The sequence below is a fragment of the Harpia harpyja genome, chromosome 2, assembly GCF_026419915.1.
Source record: "Harpia harpyja isolate bHarHar1 chromosome 2, bHarHar1 primary haplotype, whole genome shotgun sequence".
Lineage (NCBI taxonomy): Eukaryota > Metazoa > Chordata > Aves > Accipitriformes > Accipitridae > Harpia > Harpia harpyja.
In genome coordinates, this window is record NC_068941.1 from 33,647,799 (window position 1) to 33,666,389 (window position 18,591).

At 38.6% G+C, this 18,591-nt stretch overlaps 1 protein-coding gene across 1 annotated transcript in view; it reads left to right on the forward strand.

The window, feature by feature from the left end:
- Positions 1 to 808: 808 nt before the first annotated feature.
- Positions 809 to 18,591, forward strand: part of SLC39A8 (solute carrier family 39 member 8) — a 50,935-nt gene continuing 33,152 nt past the window's right edge. Inside the window, exon 1 of the mRNA XM_052775511.1 lies at positions 809 to 904. Coding sequence (XP_052631471.1) covers positions 875 to 904 — 30 coding nt within the window. The 5' untranslated portion in view covers positions 809 to 874. The remainder of the gene's footprint in view (positions 905 to 18,591) is intronic.

The window sequence follows — 18,591 nt, forward strand, 5'->3', positions numbered from 1 at the left end:
CTAAATTTTATGGTTTTAAGTTATTTTTTTTTAAAGGCCTATTTTAGCTCTTGCCACTTGTCCAATATTAAAAAGAAATGCAAAATAGAATTATATACTTTTAAAGGAAAACTGTACAGTATTGCTTTTAGACGTCAAAATAAGCCTATGTAACCATTAAAAATCCAACCATAAATTATGCTCTGAGGAAATTACAACACATCTCCCTCCCTTCACTCCAGCATGCCCTGAAGAGCATTAACTCTACTCTCTCAGACGCAGAACCCGATCTAATTCCTGGGGAGGGGTGAATCTTTGGAAATGAGAACATTTTGCATCCTAGAATTTTGACAACCAGAGGGGGAATGCTTCTTATTTCTCTTGATTCTGACAGTCCTCCCACCACCTCTTTCACCAGAAAGGGAGAAAGAGGGTTTTTTGGCTGTTTTGGGTTTTTTGTGGGGTTTTTGGGTTTTTTTGTTTTTTTTTTTAAACAGGTAAAAGTGTTTGCAGGAGGGAACCAGGAAAAATAAATAACTGTAGAGCTACTGCCACCTGCAGTCTTGCTGAAAAAATGCCAGCTTCAGGAAAAATACAAACGTAATAAAAACTGGGTCTTAAATGTCCACCCAGAGAACACTACAATATAATGCAAATGATTTAAAGTACATTTAGGGTTCACCTAAGGACCCTGAAATGCCTTCCTGAAGGAGATATTAATCAGGTCCTATTTGCCTAGCCTTCATTATGTGATAGTTGATTTTTCTTGCAAGTACTAATGATTGACACCCTAAAAAAAAATCCTCACTTCCTTTTCCCTCCATTATGCAGTGAACCACTTTAATAGACACCAGATGTAAAGAGGAATGAGTTACTGCTGATACCACAGTGATGAATGCTGTTGCAGCAGCTGAGCGGAGGTGAGGTGAGTCCCAAGAAGCAGGAGGGGTCCAAAATACTTGCAAAGGGATCATGGTCTGCTCTACTGTAGCTGTTTCTGGTCTTCCTGACACTGGGGAAGCAAAAAGTTGAAGCGAGAGATGAACCAGAGGTGGAGTCCTAATAAATTATGCAAATAAAAACTGCAAAGAGTGGGAATTTAAAGCTGTACTCTTTGTCGAGTGCCTTGTTGCTGCCAGTAAAGAACAGTTTTTCCTTCTCCCTCTGCCCCACCATTCTTTTCCAGTGAATGTCAGCCAGTTTTCAAAGGATTTAGTCTTAAAAAGTCAGGAAATAGCATGGGTTTTGGGAAACTGTCACTCACCTTTAGGGAGAAGAAGGTACTTAAAACCACTCAGACCAGCTGCATGATGTATTTCCCTCTTCACCCTCCTCTTTAACCAGCCAGTGTGGTGAAGATGTATTCAGTGGTGGTGTTTGTCATTCTGTTCTGGAACTAGCACAGGCACTTGGACCTATGTTTCATTGGTAATCTGACATCAAACTTAACTTTTTGCAAAACCTTTTTATTAAACATGTATTTAACAGCCTGTTTTTTTTCAGGCTTTAGGCTATGGTAACAGTATGTTTAACTCCACTTGATGGCGATATATAGAAAGTATGGGCTAGTTTTCTATTAATTGTAGGAGCTGTAGCTTCAGGTGTTTTAAAAGTTTATTGTCAGACTATACCCTTCTTCTCAGTGACTTAAAAATAGTAATTAATCAAATCCAACTCACATGGTCCTAATGACATTAGTCATTTAGGCTTGAATTTGTCACTGGATTTGGACAATGATTACTTGTATACCTGTGTTCTTTGCAAAATGAAGAAGGCCTTACGCATTATCAGAAATTGGAAATCAAAGGTAAGCCAACAGGATGATGCGTACACTCTCCTGGCCAGCAGCTGCTGTTGCCATCATGTAGGAACACATGCTGCAGGTCTGTGACTGACTGTAGATGGAAGAAATTCAAGCCATGAGCAATTCTGGCATTGATAAGTGAGGCATCCATGGCACTGACGTGTCTTATGGCTCTGGATTTGATAGGAAGTTACACACTTAGAAAACATAATATTAGTTGGGAATTTGCAATGCTTCAGGAATGGGTTCAACCCATGTCCTATAACCTCCTTTTATGGCAATGAAATAATTGTTGAGGTTATATATACGAACACAAGGATGATTCTGTGTGGTTAATGGGCTACAGAAGGACTTAGATAGCATGGGTTCAGCTCCTAACTCTGACAGTCTGTGTGATCTGCAGTATGCAGGCTAAGGCCAATAAAAGGGCTTGGACACAGCTTCTGTTAGTTTAATGAGTACTACACACTTGAGTTTCATTGCAGATTTGTCCCTTAATCTGTTTGCATCCAATTACTTAGTCTGAAATAAGGATGGTATTTCTCTCCCATGCTGCAGTTTTGCCTCTTTTATTTGTGTAAGCTCTTCATGAAGGACTGTTTTTCACCAATATGTGGAGAGACCAGTAGTATCCTAGTCTCAATGGACAGTGAGATAATTCACAACAATCTGTAGGAGTAGTGATAATAACCACACCTAGCCACAGAAGATAGTTAAGAGCTTTCTGTTCTGTGCTTGAAACATATTTATTTCACTGACAAGGAGCGGAGGGGAAACTAGACTGACATGCTTTTCTCGGAAAGCAAGGGTTCATGTTACAAACCTGTTGTAGCATTGGTGGTCTCTTAAGTGTCCAAGTTCTCTTGGGTCTCAATCAAATGATAAATGATTTGTGGAAGATAAGCTAGGAAAGCTTTTTGAATTCTTATGACTCCATATGAAAGGAAAATAATTTCAGGAGTTTGGATTTTGGTGTTTCATGCTGTAAATAACTCATTTGGAACCTTTCATTGCTTCAGTTCTATCTAAAAAATCATGATGGGATGTCTTGCCCTTATTGTAACACATTATTTTTTGCTGAGTGAAAAGTTGAAGAGAACGGGTCCTGCAGAAAGCTTAAATCTCAGTTAAGTATCATTTTGTTGGAAAAACTTGCTTATTTTTAATGGTACCTTCAGTGATGGAAAGCTTCTGAGATTGGTAGCAAGGCAGAGCATGATGGGTTCCTGTAGCAATCTCATAGATCCTGCATCACAGACACCTGTATCTGACAATGCTACATTGCTTACATTCCTCTTTGGATCGTTAGAGTGTCCTTTGAGTGGCGCTAGTTCTTGCCAAAATTGACAAATAAAATATAATTTAATGACCTCATAATTTCACATTCCAGAAGAGTCAAATAGAGTCAGACTTTTAATATCACTGCATCCTGTATTTTTCATTAGGCATACACTGTAAATGGATGTAAACTACAAAACACATTTGTTATACTGGTTGAGTTTTGTTTTCATGAGGTGCATTTGTGAATTTAAGGAATGTTCTTTCTGTCCTTTGTATGGTATCAGAAAGATGCACTAAAGGGAAGAAAGCTAGCATTCAAATGTGGTGTCCAGGAAGGAAAAACAAAGCTAGGAAAACCACATCCAAAATGTTAGCAAATTTTTCCAATACAATATCTACTTAACTAGACAGTGAGTGAAGACAAGTACATTACTTACATCCACTTTCTGAAACTTTTCAAATACTTCAGTAAGCATATACTGAGGACTTAGGGAAATGCATGATTAATTTAATGTGAAACTCCTTACATTAACCATAGTGTTCTTCATCATTTAGTTTTGGTAATTAGGTAACCAAACCACAGTTTGACCAGTGTTAAAATTACTATTTTTAAGTATGATTTTTTTTTTAATCTGTTTGGAGAAATTAATCATAAGAGGTATCTTCATCTGGCCTCACATGTAATTACTCTGTAGCAATTTAGTGGTTTCTTCACTTGTCTCCAGGAAGTGTTTTATTTTTAAAAAACAAAGGCTTCAGAGACTCAGCTGGAAATGGAACCTTTATTCAATGACCACCAATTAGCATGCATGAGGCAGTAGCAGCCTACTGTACCAGCTCATAGAGGTTATTTTTCCTCAGATGTGTAAGAAAAAGCATGCTGTGAGCCTTCCAGTTTTGCAGCAACTGAGTAGAAACCATTGAGTCATTCCACTGTTTGGTTTACACAGATTCCATGGTTTAAAGGGACAAGCATCCTAGTATATACTGCTCATCTTAATGGCACTGTGGTTTTAGCTGGTTTCACTAAAGGCTATTGAAAGCAAATTAAGAAAATTAACTGCCTGTTTTTGTTTGGATTCAGAACTTAGCTTTGCCATAAAACTTTGAATGAGAGCCAGTGCACAGTGATCTTCGCTGAGCTGAGTTCTGAACCTGGTGTGCTGGAGCTGTTCCTTGGGAACGTAGTATGCTGCTCCTCTGAACCCCTTAAGAAGGAAGGAAGGAATATGTGTTTCAGGTAGTACTATAAAACACCTGGAAACGGCACCTACCACAGCTTCCCTGTTACTGACAGCAAACATCTCATGTTCAGACTCCATTGTCTAATTTGAATGTATTGTAATAGGTTAAAGGGTAGTAACCTTTTGCAGAACATAAGAGCATACATTAATCCCCTCTACAGATCTACATCATAAAGAGGATTAAATTTTACTCCTTAAGCCCAGGTGAGCTACTTAAGAAAGAAAGTATGAGATGCTTCCCCTCTTTAGGTGTGCTTCAAAAACTGAATTTACTCTACAGCAATGTAACTTTTATAGCTTCACCATGATTAGTCACGTTGACTTAGATCAACTGAGGAAGTGGTCAAGAGTCTTCTCTCTGTGGCAGTTTTATGCTGACAACCAGGCTAATGCATGATCCTTGATGAATAATTCATGCAAAAAATGGCTAGAATACTTAAACCAGTGCAGGCCTGTGGGCTTACCTTGAGGGGTTCCTGGATTTTCTTCATGTTCAGTTTTAGGAGGTAAATGGCAGAATATAATTATTATAAGTTTGATAGAACAGGAGCTTTGTACTTTTTAAGAAACTCCAGAAATGTTGGACCAAATTTTACTGGATATAGGGATCTTGTGGAAGGGACCTTGCTTTCATTTAGGAGACTCATTGTAGTCCACAGGCTTTTCTTTCTGAGAATTTTCTTGTATGTTCAGAAAACATGTTTCAGATAAACTAACTTGTTCCACCCGGGGAGGGCGATTTAAAAAAAAAAAAAAAAGTCAAACATATGCCCAAAGTAGAAAATCACACCAGGACATCAGTTTATATCTAATTTATTTTATTTCCTGGGTAGAGGTAAAGCCAAACACTTGAGGCATTCACTCACCATCTGCAAGTGTTCACGGTAGTATGTGTTATCTGAAAACACTTCAGTAATGTTACAATTCCAAGCTGAATACTGGAAAGTGAAGAAGTAGTGGTACTAAGTTGTTGCTGGCATTATCTCCTGGCAAAAGACTGTTAGCACAATGCTTGGGAATAGAAGTTCTCTCTGAACTTAAGTCATCTGAATGTATCCTAACTGAATGGCTGCAAGTGCTTTTATTTCTTAGGATTGTGTCTCTGACATACAAAAAAGACATACTGTAAGAGTTCCTGTGATATTGTAGACTGATACAGGACTTATTGGAAGTTAGAGTTTGACACTAATAAAGTAAACCGAAACTGGTGCTGATTTATTTTCACAGGCTGTAAACTGCAGTAGCTCACGTCGCTACTTTGTGAGCAGCTCAGCACTCTGCTTAGAGGTAGGCTGGTTGAGGGCAAGATAAAAAGCTGGGGCAGGGTACTGCTGCAGTTATCTCATTGTGCCTTCATATCAGTCAGAGCCCTCTGTGCCTACTCATGACTGCTGCCAGTCCTTCTAAACACTGAGAAGACCAGAATCTGGAGTCTGTATGGAATGACTTAGGCAAGCATGTACTGATGTCAGTGGGTTTCTGTGTGTTTGTCCCATTTCTATATTGCAAGTGCAGCTACCATCCATGACTCAAATGTGATTTTTGGGGTAGGAACTGGCCTTGATCTGTCCAGCTTCTAGTATAATGGGATCCTAGTCTGGGTTTAACATATTACTAGCAGAGAACAGTCTGGTACAGCAATATTCTGCAGTAAGACAAATCCAGTCACAAAATAAAAATCAGAATATGCGTCATTAGTGATATTGAAAACAGGGCATTTTTAGGGGTGAAGTGACTAGCTGAACTGTTGTGATGCAGCCACATGCTGGTCAGTACTCCCTATCTTGATTATATACTGTACATTTAATATCACTGCAGTAGAACTGTGACTTCAATTATTCTTGCATTTCAAGCCAGGTGCAGCCAGACCTGTGTTGAACTATGGGAAAAAACCCAACATGGTAAGAGCAACAGAACTGTAAGAAACACTATCTTGCTATCTTTGGCTAATGTAATTATTTTAGTAAACCTCTTCCATGCTAACGTGAAAGTTTTATAGGAAGTTTGTGTCAGTGAAATGCTATTGTTTTAATGCAAATATAATTACTCTGTAGGACATCTCACATGCTTAGCAAGTCCTTGGTCAAGTATAATTGCCTCAGCTCTTTAGCAGCTCTAACTTTTGGGAGTAATGCAGAGAAACTGTTACTGCTGCTTGAGTTAGGCTTCCTGATGTAAAACTACCATTCAAGCACTATAATTGAGCCTTGATTTGAATGAAAATTGATGACAAAGTAATAAAACCATAGGCCCCCATAGAAAGTGCAAAGATGGTTAGAGTCTCTGGCAAGTGTCAAAGGAAGTCTGAGGTGGTGCCAGCAGAGGCCAGTTAGAAGACGCAAGAGGTACTACTTCTGCCTCCTCCTAGCTCTACAAAAGAATATTTTCTGAGCATTATGCATGTCCAAATACTGTTGCACATGCTGCAAATTATTTGTGCCGATGTGTTATATAATTATTGGCCACATACAGCACTGCAAGTTGTATATTAATAACTGTATTGGTTATTACATATGGAAAGCTGATTAGAAAGAGCAAGCACAGTTGGCAGTGCTAAAGGGCATGTACTATGTTTGTACCATCCTTTGCAGTTGCACAGTACCTTTTGGAATTATTTAATTTCTTATAGTTGCTAAAAGGAAAAAAATGTGATGCATGCTGCTATGAGCTGTAGGAGGGTAAAGCACTTCAAGTCAGTGAAACAGTGGTAAACCAAAGATAAGCTAAGAGCTCTCTCAGGAGAAAGGATAACTATCTAAAGCATTTCCTATCTCCTAAGTATTTTCCTTACTTCCAGGAAGTATCTGGAAGTTTCTTTCTCCAGAAGTTTGCTAAGATCCCCTACTTGGTAAAAGCACTCAAGGATACGCTAGGTGCCCTGAAGAACAGGGTTGACATAAGGTAGCGGTAAGCATGCTTTTGAGTAGTCTGTTTAACACCTAACACATCGCAGAAAACATCGTGTTACCAAAATTAAAACATTAGTCTTGAACGTAATTTTTAAAACATTAGATTTAACTGTAAGGACAATCAACACTTTTGATACTGAATTTTCAGCATGTCTTAGTTACCGTATCTATTCAGGAATCTTGAATAAATAAATTCTGAACTGCAGTAATGATCGTCAAAGGTCAGTGGGGTTGTTTTTTGGTAACATGACTGAATTAAAGAACCAAAATATGTACCTAGATGGAGCATGTATTCTGCAGATATCTCTGCTTAATTGGTTTATAAAGATAGGAAGCTTGAAGAAGTTTTAAAATTTGCTGACATGGAGGCTGGCTTCGCTGAAGTGAAGACCTTCCATGCTTTTAGATGTAATAGTTTTCAATAAACTATTTTGTGAACAGGAACAACTATTTAACTTATAGAAAGAAGACGACATTAAATATCCATGGTTGGTTAGATTCAACTGTACTGTGCTTCCTAAGCAGCAGAAAGTAACACTGGCAGTATAAAATAAATAAATAAATAAAAAAGGAGATATGTTGTCTCTTGGAATTCTTGCAAGAATTCCTACAGGGGTGAAAAAGGTGTGATGAATAAGCAATAACAGAAACAGCATTGCTGATAGCAAAGATATTTTCAAAGTATATTGCATAGACCTGGATTTCCTCCAAATTCTGTTTGTAAACATTGATGAAACTTCAGAAATTGCTAAATAGAAGTTTGCTTGTGCCTGTTATTAAGAGCAAAGCTCTTGTAGTCCAGTTTTCAGTGGTTCTTATAAAATACATGTTTTGTTATGCTGAAATGACAAGTACATCAAAACAATCTTATAAATTAACTGCATTTTTTATTACTTATATTGTGCATCCACTTACTATCTTTATTTTAATTTCAAGGTAATCAAGGTAAGTCACACAATTCAGTAAACAAGAGACCTTTTCTTGCCAGGTGTCTCCCCAGTTCACACATCAGAAAACCTTTGATCGTATGTCCTGTGGAAGCCCACTATTGGACAAGGCAACTACTTCAATCATTGAACAGACTCATATTTGAACAGGTCGAAGAATTCTAGTGGAGGAAGCTGTTCTTCTGACATCCTCCTTGGCAAACTATTAGTCTCACAAGCATCCTTAAATTAGTGCTACTTGTACCTTTTGGGGCGTTTAGGAAGAAAAAAGGAATGAAGAGACAGTGCTCATTCAAATATATGTCTAAGTAAAAATAGTATGATGTAGTAACACAAAATCTTTCCCCATGACTCTGTGTGTTCTTGCCTCTGCCAATTGATTGGGTTGTGAGGGTTCACTGTTCTTGAGGGTCCTGTCCTAAAAACATTTTTTATGTTTGCATGCCAATCAACAAACTCTAAATACTTATGGATCCTCAATCTGAACTTCCCTATCTGATTACTATTTGACTGTATTTCCCACCTGGGAACATGCAAAGGGTTAGTCCATTTCCATGAGGAAGGACTTTGCTGTTTACTATTTAAGCAGTTAGAGGAGCCAGCTGTGTGCCTCAGAGGACATTAGGTGGCTTCATCACTGAATTTTCTGTTCATTTCCAAAACTAGATCAGGTTAGATGTGCCTGAACTGTGAAGAAGTAAAAGGCTTGAGGGAGAGTATTGGTGGTAGCAGAATGAGATAAACAGGTCAAGACTTCTCTTGCTTCTGCTGCTACTTCAGTGATGGTGCTTTCTAGGTTTAAGTACGTGCATCTCTTTCCTTCCCCAGGGTAAAGGCAATATGAAACTGATAAGTTGTCTGGTCATTTATAGCAGGACTAGAGGAAAATCAGAAATTGGGATCCAGTATTCTAAATCTAGGGCAGTGGCTTTAGCAGGATGATTTAAGGCTCAGTCCTTGAACTCGGGGAAATAGGTAATGAAGAGAAGCCAGGCCTCTAAGCTGTCTGGTAATGGAGACTCTCTTAAGTAAAGCATTGAAAGTGTTTGGAAAGCCTGTTACCAGTAATTGCAGCTGTTCTGTTGACTGCACAAATGAACTGGTTCATTCTGTCTGTCACCTTAAGTCTTTACTGGTATCTAGCAGTTTATCTGATCATTTTTATTTTTAAGTAGCCATTCTGTAGTGAAGGACAATATTATTTGCAATATCTATGTAGGGAAGGTGGGAAACAATAAAGTTTTATTGTGTTTGTAAACAAGTCCGTTGTGACCCTGTGATATAAAATCAGGGGCACAGCCTGACCCTTCAGTGTAGGAAGACAGTGCTGAGGTAGGAAGCGTATGGATTTGTCTCTCTTGCTGTCAGTGTAGAGAAGAAGAAATATCTGAAACCCAACTTGCTCATTTGGTCCCTGCTGCCTACTTTCCCTTCTGTTTTGTAGTTAGTTGTCTGCTTTGCCAACAATATAACACACAGAAAAGTTACTGTTTCCTGGAGATAGTGTATATAACATGTAAATCTAGCATTATCATCATTGCTTACAAAAAAACTGAAAACACGACCACCTCAGAATGGTACTGCCTTGAAGCTAAACTTTCACCAAGGTTTAGTTGGAGTGCAGTTGTAGTGACAGAATGGCTGATGAGAGCATAAGTATGAACTGCTGAATTCTTACTTAAGCTAGCAAAGCTGTATAGCACAGTAGGTATCTCTACTTGAAAATCCAGAAGGAAAATATCAGGTTCATTTACCTTAACCTGGGAGGAATGCTTTCTAAACTTACGCATCCATAAAATGTGTCTGAAAGTTGTTATGTTTATGCAAGCTGTAAAATATCTCCCAATGGTTGAGACAAAATAGTGTCACAGGTGAGGCAGTCATGGCTTGGAGCCCAAGTGCACAAGTCCTGGCATACCTTTACTGGCTTCTGGAACTAGGAGCATAGCTTAAGGACACCTGAGAAGCTGTAGCTGAGTCAGCTTGGGTTGTCAGTTCAGTCTCAGTGCCCACAGTTGGAGCCAGAGGACTGAAACAGCAGCAGAAGAGAGGAGATGGTGATGGTGTGAAGTAGAAGCCCTGTTTGGCTTGGAAAAGGATGTGGAATAGGAGTCAGAAAGGGAAAGGAGGTGGGCTGATGAAAAGGGTGCTGGGGAACTGGAGCAGAGGAAGCACAGCACACTGCCTAATTTTGCCAGTAAATCTTCACAATAAAAGCAAAATGCCTGCTTTATAGTGTCAAAATAATTTTCTTCTCCCTCAGAGTTGCTGTGTTTGTGCAGAGAAGGCCACAAGAGGGACAGCCAAGTTTTCAATTGTCCAAACAAATCAAAAAGTTTCAAGTTGTCCTTTTAACAGCATGTTTCTTATAAAACATCCAGGGCGGTCAGATTATATCACTAAAAACAAATAGACAGTTGGGCATAAAGCCAGAGGATTGGCTACAGTTCTGGTTTATCAAGAACAACAATACTTGTACCAGAGCAGAGGGAACTGAAATACTCTAGCACTTGGATACATGGTAATTAATGGCTCCTTAATAAGTACTTGGTGAAAGGCTGACGTACTGGGTGTTCCCAGTAAGTGACTGAAAGACACATTGTTGGTGTGGCAGAAACTCAGATCTGCGTTTATAGCTGGATTCTTTCATTAGGTCCTTAGTTCCTTAGCAAATGTAGTTGCCTCTGTGCCTCTAATGCTAGTACTCATGTGCATTCTTAACTGTGTCTGATATGAGGACAAAATGGTAAGGCAAAGGCCTTGTCTTCCCTACCTGTCCCTCCCCAAGGGGTTTTAGAAGTACAGATTTTCTCACTAACACACTGGCGTGAGTAGCTAGTTGTGTGTTGTATGTATGCTTTTAGAGTCTGGGTTGGGATTAACTTCTTAAAATCAGCCCTATAGACTACACTAAAAATAAACCAATGCTCCGCTCACATTTGGAGGCTTTCAGATCCTAGATTCTAATCTAACTTTACAGCATGGTTACTCTCTAATTAAGGATAGCTTTCTGTGGATTAGAAACTGTGCCATGTCTAACCCCAATGTAAATGAGATATACATGAGCTCTTTGCCCAGCAAGTGTTGAATAACTGTTTTTAGTGTATTAAAAAAAAAAAAAAAGATGAACCAGCATTTGCTGTCTATACTGTAAAAAAAGAACAGCTTTGCCAGGATGTACTTTATCTTTTCACCGTAATGACAGACTTTGTTCATTTACTTCCATAAGAATTTTAAATTTTATGAATGAGTCCATCAGTGTTTGACAAACTCTGACTTGAAGATACATCAAATATTATCTCTATTGATAAAAGGCCTACATGATTGTTACAAGTTGTGACTTTACTTTGCATAGCTAAGGACAAGTATTACAAATCCTAGCAAGCTGTCTATATTTACCCTGATTTCTTTTACAGTTCTGTCCCATATGCAGTTCTATGGCTCTAGAGTAACTTAAGACTACTTTATGGCATCTCAGGTTGTCCAAGTCAACAAGTCCCATGTTTATGCTGTCCTAAACCTTGTGTAGTTTTTACATTTGTGCAAAGCGCATGTACAGGTTTGGAAGAAAATGTTGATCTATCCACATTGATATATGTCTTAGAAGGACAAAATCTTTCTGCTTTGATGAATCTTCTTAGAATTTTCAAGTAGCTGCAAATAATCTAGTGTGGTTCTGGCCTAAGAAGTGTACAGTGCTTTTCGTGACAATAACGTGCTGCTTCTCTGCGATGCCCATTTTCTACGGCAAAACCCTGTCCAAAACTGCAACTTGAGGTAGGATGACAGCATCATGATTTTTTAAAATGGATTTTTAAACAGATTTTTATGGAGAATCAATCTGTCTGTGGTTTGGTAGACTACATGCATAGGTCTCCTGATAATGTAACTCTTTGTTTAGTGTAAGATAAATAAGCAGGAATAGCATCAGTCCAGGGGAAGGTGATGTGCTAAAAGTAGATAAAGTTGGCTGAGAAGACATCAAGTAACTTTTCACAGCCTCTTTCCTGGATTATGGTAACCACGCTTTGAGCATCACTGCCTATGTGTAATCAAGAGCATTAGTTTAGTAAGCTGAGGCACAAAGCGATTTAAATTGATAACTCTCCTTGCTTAAGTTTAGCCCAAACTCACTAATTGAGGACTGCTCTTGTGCTGATGTTGTGGAAATGTGTGAGCAGGGAGAGAGAGGGAGAAGGAGAAATAACTTGCCCTTCTGCTCTGTGTGCTGCTTACATGTGGAATTCTCAGCATTTAAACACAATAAATTGAAAGAGAATTCAGTCTTGCAAGGGGATTGTCTTTAGTGTTGCCAGCAGCTTCAAGGGAGTCCTATCTGTTGGTGTAGCACTAAAGCTGTAGGGTCACAGTTGTTAAACAATGGAAGCAAAACACCCCTTGCAATTCCAGAAGAAAGTGGAGGACTGGTGTCTGATGTTGGAGGATGGAGAGACTTGACTTCATTTAGAGGAAAGACTGTAGTTGTATTACTTCAAGACAGATCTGGAGCTGCAACTAATCCAGACAGCATGATTTGGGCAGCTCAAATAATTTAGTGTGTCATGAGCTGGAAGACGATGAGGAGCTAGGAGTCATCCTCTAGGTGTTCTGGTAAATATTTGGCTATGCTTATTTTCAAATTATTTTTTCGTGTTGGTGTTCTAGCTTCTGTAGAAGTGCCTGTAACTACTGGCAGCCAGCATAGTTTAGAGCCACCTTTGGCTGTTCCGGGACAGAAGGGGTTTAACACCTTTGCATCCTCTGGATCCTTCCATGCTTTCTATGAGCTTGGCTTTCTGACTTGCAGCCAAGTCTTCATATCTCGGCAACTGTCTGCTTGCTGTGAATGCTGCCAAATGCCAGCACCTGTCAGAGCAGAACAAACCACATGGGCGCAACCCTTGCTGTTGATCAGCAAGGGTGCTGGGATTCAAGGGTGGGGGCAGGCCAAGAGGACAGCTGTGAATCTCCTTCTCTTGGCAGGAGCTGTGCCAAATATTCTCTGGGGGTTTGCTGCAAGAGAACTAAAAGGGAATGCCCTAAAAAAGCAAGTAAGTGTCATATGGATTAAAATAAAAATGCAATATAGTCATGAGCCATTACTATATGAAATGTGTTTAATTTTGTACAACTTGCTAGGCAGCAAGTGAGAACACTATTTAAGGTAACACCACATTGACAGGATTGTCAGGATGATTCCAGTTCCCTGCTCAGCAGCATGCTTATCAGATCTTTTGTTGATGTACATCCCTGAATTTGTCCATCCATTTGTCTTCTAACAGCCATCTATTGGCCACTCTGTTGTCCATATCCATGCCTGTCTGCTGACTCTGCATCTACTAGAAATGATGAAACTGATTTGAGAGGAGAGAGAGATAAAGCGTCCCATCCTTGTCAAGTCCTTTCCCTATAAGAAAAGCTTCAAAATCCTGGCTTTTCTTAAGTTGGGAGGAGTTTTTCGTTGGTTTTAGTGAGTCTGTTCAGTGTTAAACTGTTAGTCTGTTCAGTGTTAAACACAGTAGTAGTTAGTGATATTACATTAAAAGAATGTAAAATCTGAAGTTTCAATTCAAGAATGTGAAATGGCTTTAAAACAAGAGCAATTGCTCATTTTTAAGAGCTAAAATGAGTAAGTGTTCATGGTAGCTTTCTGATGGAAGTTTATTTTGGATAAATAATTTGGAAGTGTTCCAGTTGTTTAACACAGTCTTTCTTGAGCGTTCACAGTTGTTTTCACATACTGGAATATGGGAATAACTTCACAGTTAATATTAAGTTATTTATTCCATGAATCTTGTACCAGGAGATGAAGATTTTGTCCTTCTTCAATTTAGCATTATGATCAACCCCGTCTGCTTCCAATCTGTGTATGAGGACCATAGGACCATATCCTTGCCAGATATTTCATAATCAAGGAATCAAATCCTATTGCTTCATTAAAAAGACCAAAAAGGAATTTGTGTATATGTACAACCTTTGCCTGGCAACATTAAAGTCACCATTGTGTGTGAGTAGTATTTGGGTAGGTGTTAGTCATTGCATTTTTCCATCATGAGGCTAACACCTCTTTCCTGTATTTTAATAGCCATCAAAATGTCTTGGAGAAGTCTAATTTTTGTTTTAAAAATACAAACAACACAATAACTCTCAGTTTTCAGTCCACTCACCAGAAAACTCATAACAAAGTATGGAGAAGGAGCTGGAGACAAGTGACCCAGGAATAGCTGCCCTTGGTTGGCCTCTTTAGTGTCCTGTCCTTTGGCTTTTGTCAAAGGGGGTGGCGTAAGGCACTAAGAACAACCTATTGCTCTTGCTGCATCTTCCTCCACCCCTTGTACTCTCAGGACAAGGAGGTTTTGTCTGAATTTCAAACACTCTCATATTACTTACTACCAAGTCAAGTGAAGGACAGAGAGGGGAAAGGTTTGCTTTATAAACAGTAAGGAAAATGGCGTGTCTGAGAAGATGGAAGAATTGAGAAGCAAGTATTTAAGTACATAGTCACAATAGGTATTAGTTGACACTGTGACAGAATCTCTTCTCCATAAACAAAGGTATGTATACTCATCACTAAATTATCTGAATTTTATTTATGTTACTTTCAATCACCTAGACAGGTATAAGCAAATCCATTTTGAATTTGTGTTATATGTTTAATAACTGAACTATAATTCAAGCATTATTTTTCATCACAACAAGAATTTAAACATCTCCTACCGAAAAAAACCTAGGATGCTAAAAAGCCAATAAAATACTCTTACAAAGTGAAGCATGTGTGATGTTGCATGGCACTTTAAGGATTTAGGCCTTGGAAATTCCTAAAATGTCACAGAATTGGTAATTTTACAATGCAAAACTCGTGTGTGTTGTTGGGTCTTTAATGATGTAATATGGGTTACTTTAGCAATACTGTTCAAATTCTCTAAAAATGTAAAACATTAAAGTGCTAGAAGATACACCAGTACAAAAAATGAATCTGGTCTTAGCAAGGGTCTTTCTACACCTGAGTGGAATAAGGTAGTATGTGAGGCTGACCTCACTAGCCCTGAGCTGATATCTGTAATGGGCACTGTGCAGGAATAAGTTGGCTGGTTTTGCTCTCTTAAACGCTTCTGTTTCTGACAGCTTCTGATGTTACCAGTCTGTGTGAGATTTTTTCAGATTTCTCAAACACCATCTGAGTGGTTAAGTCAGGACTTGGTATCATTATGTTTCTTACTGTGATAAGTATGTTGGAAATGACAAAAGCATGAAAAAATTAAAATGGAGGACCGCATTTGAGATCCACTATTTAATTTTGGATTCCTCTGGCAATGTAGTTACAGATTCAACACCCCCTTCATGCCCCCCAAATAGTTATTTGGTACTTTCCAAATCCTTCTCTTCCTGTTCCTTCTCTGCTGTGAGATCATGTTTAATCCAAAGATTCCAAAGATCATGTTTTAATGCTCTGCTTCAGCTGGTCTTTGAAAGAAAACTTGTCTGGCCTCTTGGCAGTTGCCACTTGACCTGATGGCAGATATTTCAGAGACGTGGCAGCTTTGCCACACGTGAAATCCTTTGCCTGTCGTTTATCTCACAGGTATTAAGAGATGAATGCTTTGCCTACAAAAGAGATCAGCTGAAAGTTTGGAACAGTTAAGGAGGGTCATCTCTTACGACAGTTAAGTAATGTGTTGCTAGAAATAGGAGATAGTAGTGCTTCTCCCACGTTATTGTGAACCAATGTTTAACTTTGCTTCCTCACTCCCAAGCAACAAAATTACAGCATGTCCTTAAATAACAGGGTTTTCTGTGTCCTGAGGTGAATTTATTTAAAAAAAAAGAAGTCTTGGTAAAGTGCATAACATGCCCCTCAAATTTTGAGCTCACCCCTTCTGCTTCTCTTGGTTAGGAATTTAATCTTATGCACAGCCTTGCCCTTGTTGAATGGTGTTTGTACAAGACGTGCTCTATAGAGCAGCAGGAGGTGGTGTGCAGTAGGAATTAAATCAGTGGATTCTATGCACTTGTTTGCATTTAAGTCATTCAACTTCGCTACTTGTAGGTTTCCAATCTGTAAAAACTAATGTAGTATTTCCTTCACCCACGGGTTTTGGGAAGTTGAGCTTGTTAAACACCTGAGGTGCTGAATGCTATTAAACTATTGCTTCAGTTGCCCTTTAGTGACAACTGAAACTGTGTTTAGTTACAGGGATTAGATGGTGAATCTGTCTTCCCTAAAAAATCATAACTAACCACCATCAACTATGCAAGGAATCTCAACAGCTATGTGGTGTCGAGCAGTAGACTGATAATTGATTACTTATGAAGCTTTCTCACTGGTTCTGCTGTGCTTTTCTCTTGTGTCGTAGTCTATACTCACCCCCAAAATGAAACATTTCTAGAGCAGTTGCTTAGGGCCATTTGTTGTTGTTGTTTTTTAAAATTGGTTCTCTTACAGTTATTAGTTTTTGCTCACAAAGTTTTTCAGTTCTTCCCATATTTGTGTGCTAAAAATAAGAATTACTTCTGAATAATTTTCTAAGCTGTTCATGTTGGTGTACTTTGACAGCTATACAGGTGGATACAGAGAGGCCATTTCCTCATCTATAGCAATTTATTGTCTGCTTCTGTAGCCTAGAGCTTGGAAAAATGCTGGGTCTGCACATTTGCCTCACAAGCTCACAAAAACGGGGAACAAGCTGACCTGAACTTTTATGTTTCTTTTCTCCCTGCTGGGCTTGCTTGAGAGGACACCTTTTGTAGGCCAAGCAAGAGACTGTGGGACTCTCTTAATTTTTGACTTACAAGTTGTGATTCTAATTCGTCCTCTGTTCTGCTTTGCCAGAGAGATTCTACTCTGATTTATACCAGAAGAGCATAAATTGAGTCAAAGGACTTAACATAATGTATTTAGTCTTCAAAGACCTTTAAAAGTGTTAATTGACTATAAATCCTCTACAGCATTTTAGGGTTAGGACGATAAGAAACCAGTGTGTGAATTGAGCTGTAAAATTATCGAACACTTCTGCAGCCAGTTTTAAGTTAATGGTATTGAACTAGTTCTCTGATTTCTTTTGTGAATTTTTTCATGTGACCCACACTTGCAAATCTGTAACTTCTTAAATCTGTAACTTGTTCAGGAAGTATTCTCTGTCAAATGTTTGTATTATGTTATCCTTTAGTCATTTTAACACTTTCTATTCCACAACTGATAGTAAATATATTTTGAAAGGTTGTGGTGGTTTTTGTTTGTTTGGAGGTTTTTTTCCTCACTTTTTCTTTTACTTTTTAAGGTTTGAGTCACTCATTTCCATGTTTGAGTTGTGGTAAACAAAGGTGATGGTTCTGTGGAGGCTTTTTAGTATTCTGACCTGATGATAAGTTAACATACAGCTTCTAAAATCTTTTTTTTTTAAAACATATATTTTTTTTTTTTTTAGGCACAGAACCTTTCTGGTTCTGTAAACTCATGATTCCTTTAAAATCAATGCTCTGATACGTTTGTGACTTAAGTCTGGGCCTTCTGTACACATTGCGTATAAAGACTACTCTGCAGAGCTAGCAGTACTCCTGCCTCAGTAAGCTAGGCTTAATGGTGTTAGGTCTAAATGAGAGTACAAGGTTTTAAAGCAAAAATAGTCAAATATGAAAAGAATCTGCTGTCACTTACAAATGGTTTTCTTCAGTGCCCCCTCCCCGCCAAAAAAAACCCCAAACACACACACATGCTGTAACATCCAACTCCAGCACTAAATAAAACTCTTAAAAGAGGTGTGCCATGATGAAGTTACAAATGGCATTAGAAATTCTTACATAAACAGTAAGCATTCAGATCTGAAAACCACCATCACTGTCTAGATAGATATACATTAAATACTTGCTTGTCAGAAATAATTTCCATTAACATTTTGGCACTTAGAGTACCAGTGAGAGAAGGTTCAAACTTATACTTCATACTGGCAAAGGCTGTTGCAGACAAGTTAGTCAAATCGTACTGAAATGCCACTGTGCATATACACAACTTTCCTCTAGTGATAAGTGAGAATGCCAAGGGAATATATGAATTTTGTATATCCGCTCGTATTTTGCTCAGCAGAGTGACATATCTTGGAAAATAGGGCACTGTGAGAAGGGTGGATGTTGAAATATTCTGCTTGACTAGAAAATTTGTTGGGGAGAGAAAGGAGAAACCAGTGAATGAACATTGATGAACAGCTACTTGCTACTAGAAGTATTGTTTCCTTCTGCACATGAGGAACCCTCTCAGAGGAGCTTTTTTTCCCATAAATTCTAGTGAGCTCTAGAACATGCTGTTACATAAGTTGAATCTATTATTGATTTATACATGTAGCTGAAACAGGTATTTGTTCAGTGCTTCTGCTCTAACTGCTGAAGGAATACCTAGTGTCAGTGTTACCCTTTGGCAGGTCTTGTTCCGCTCC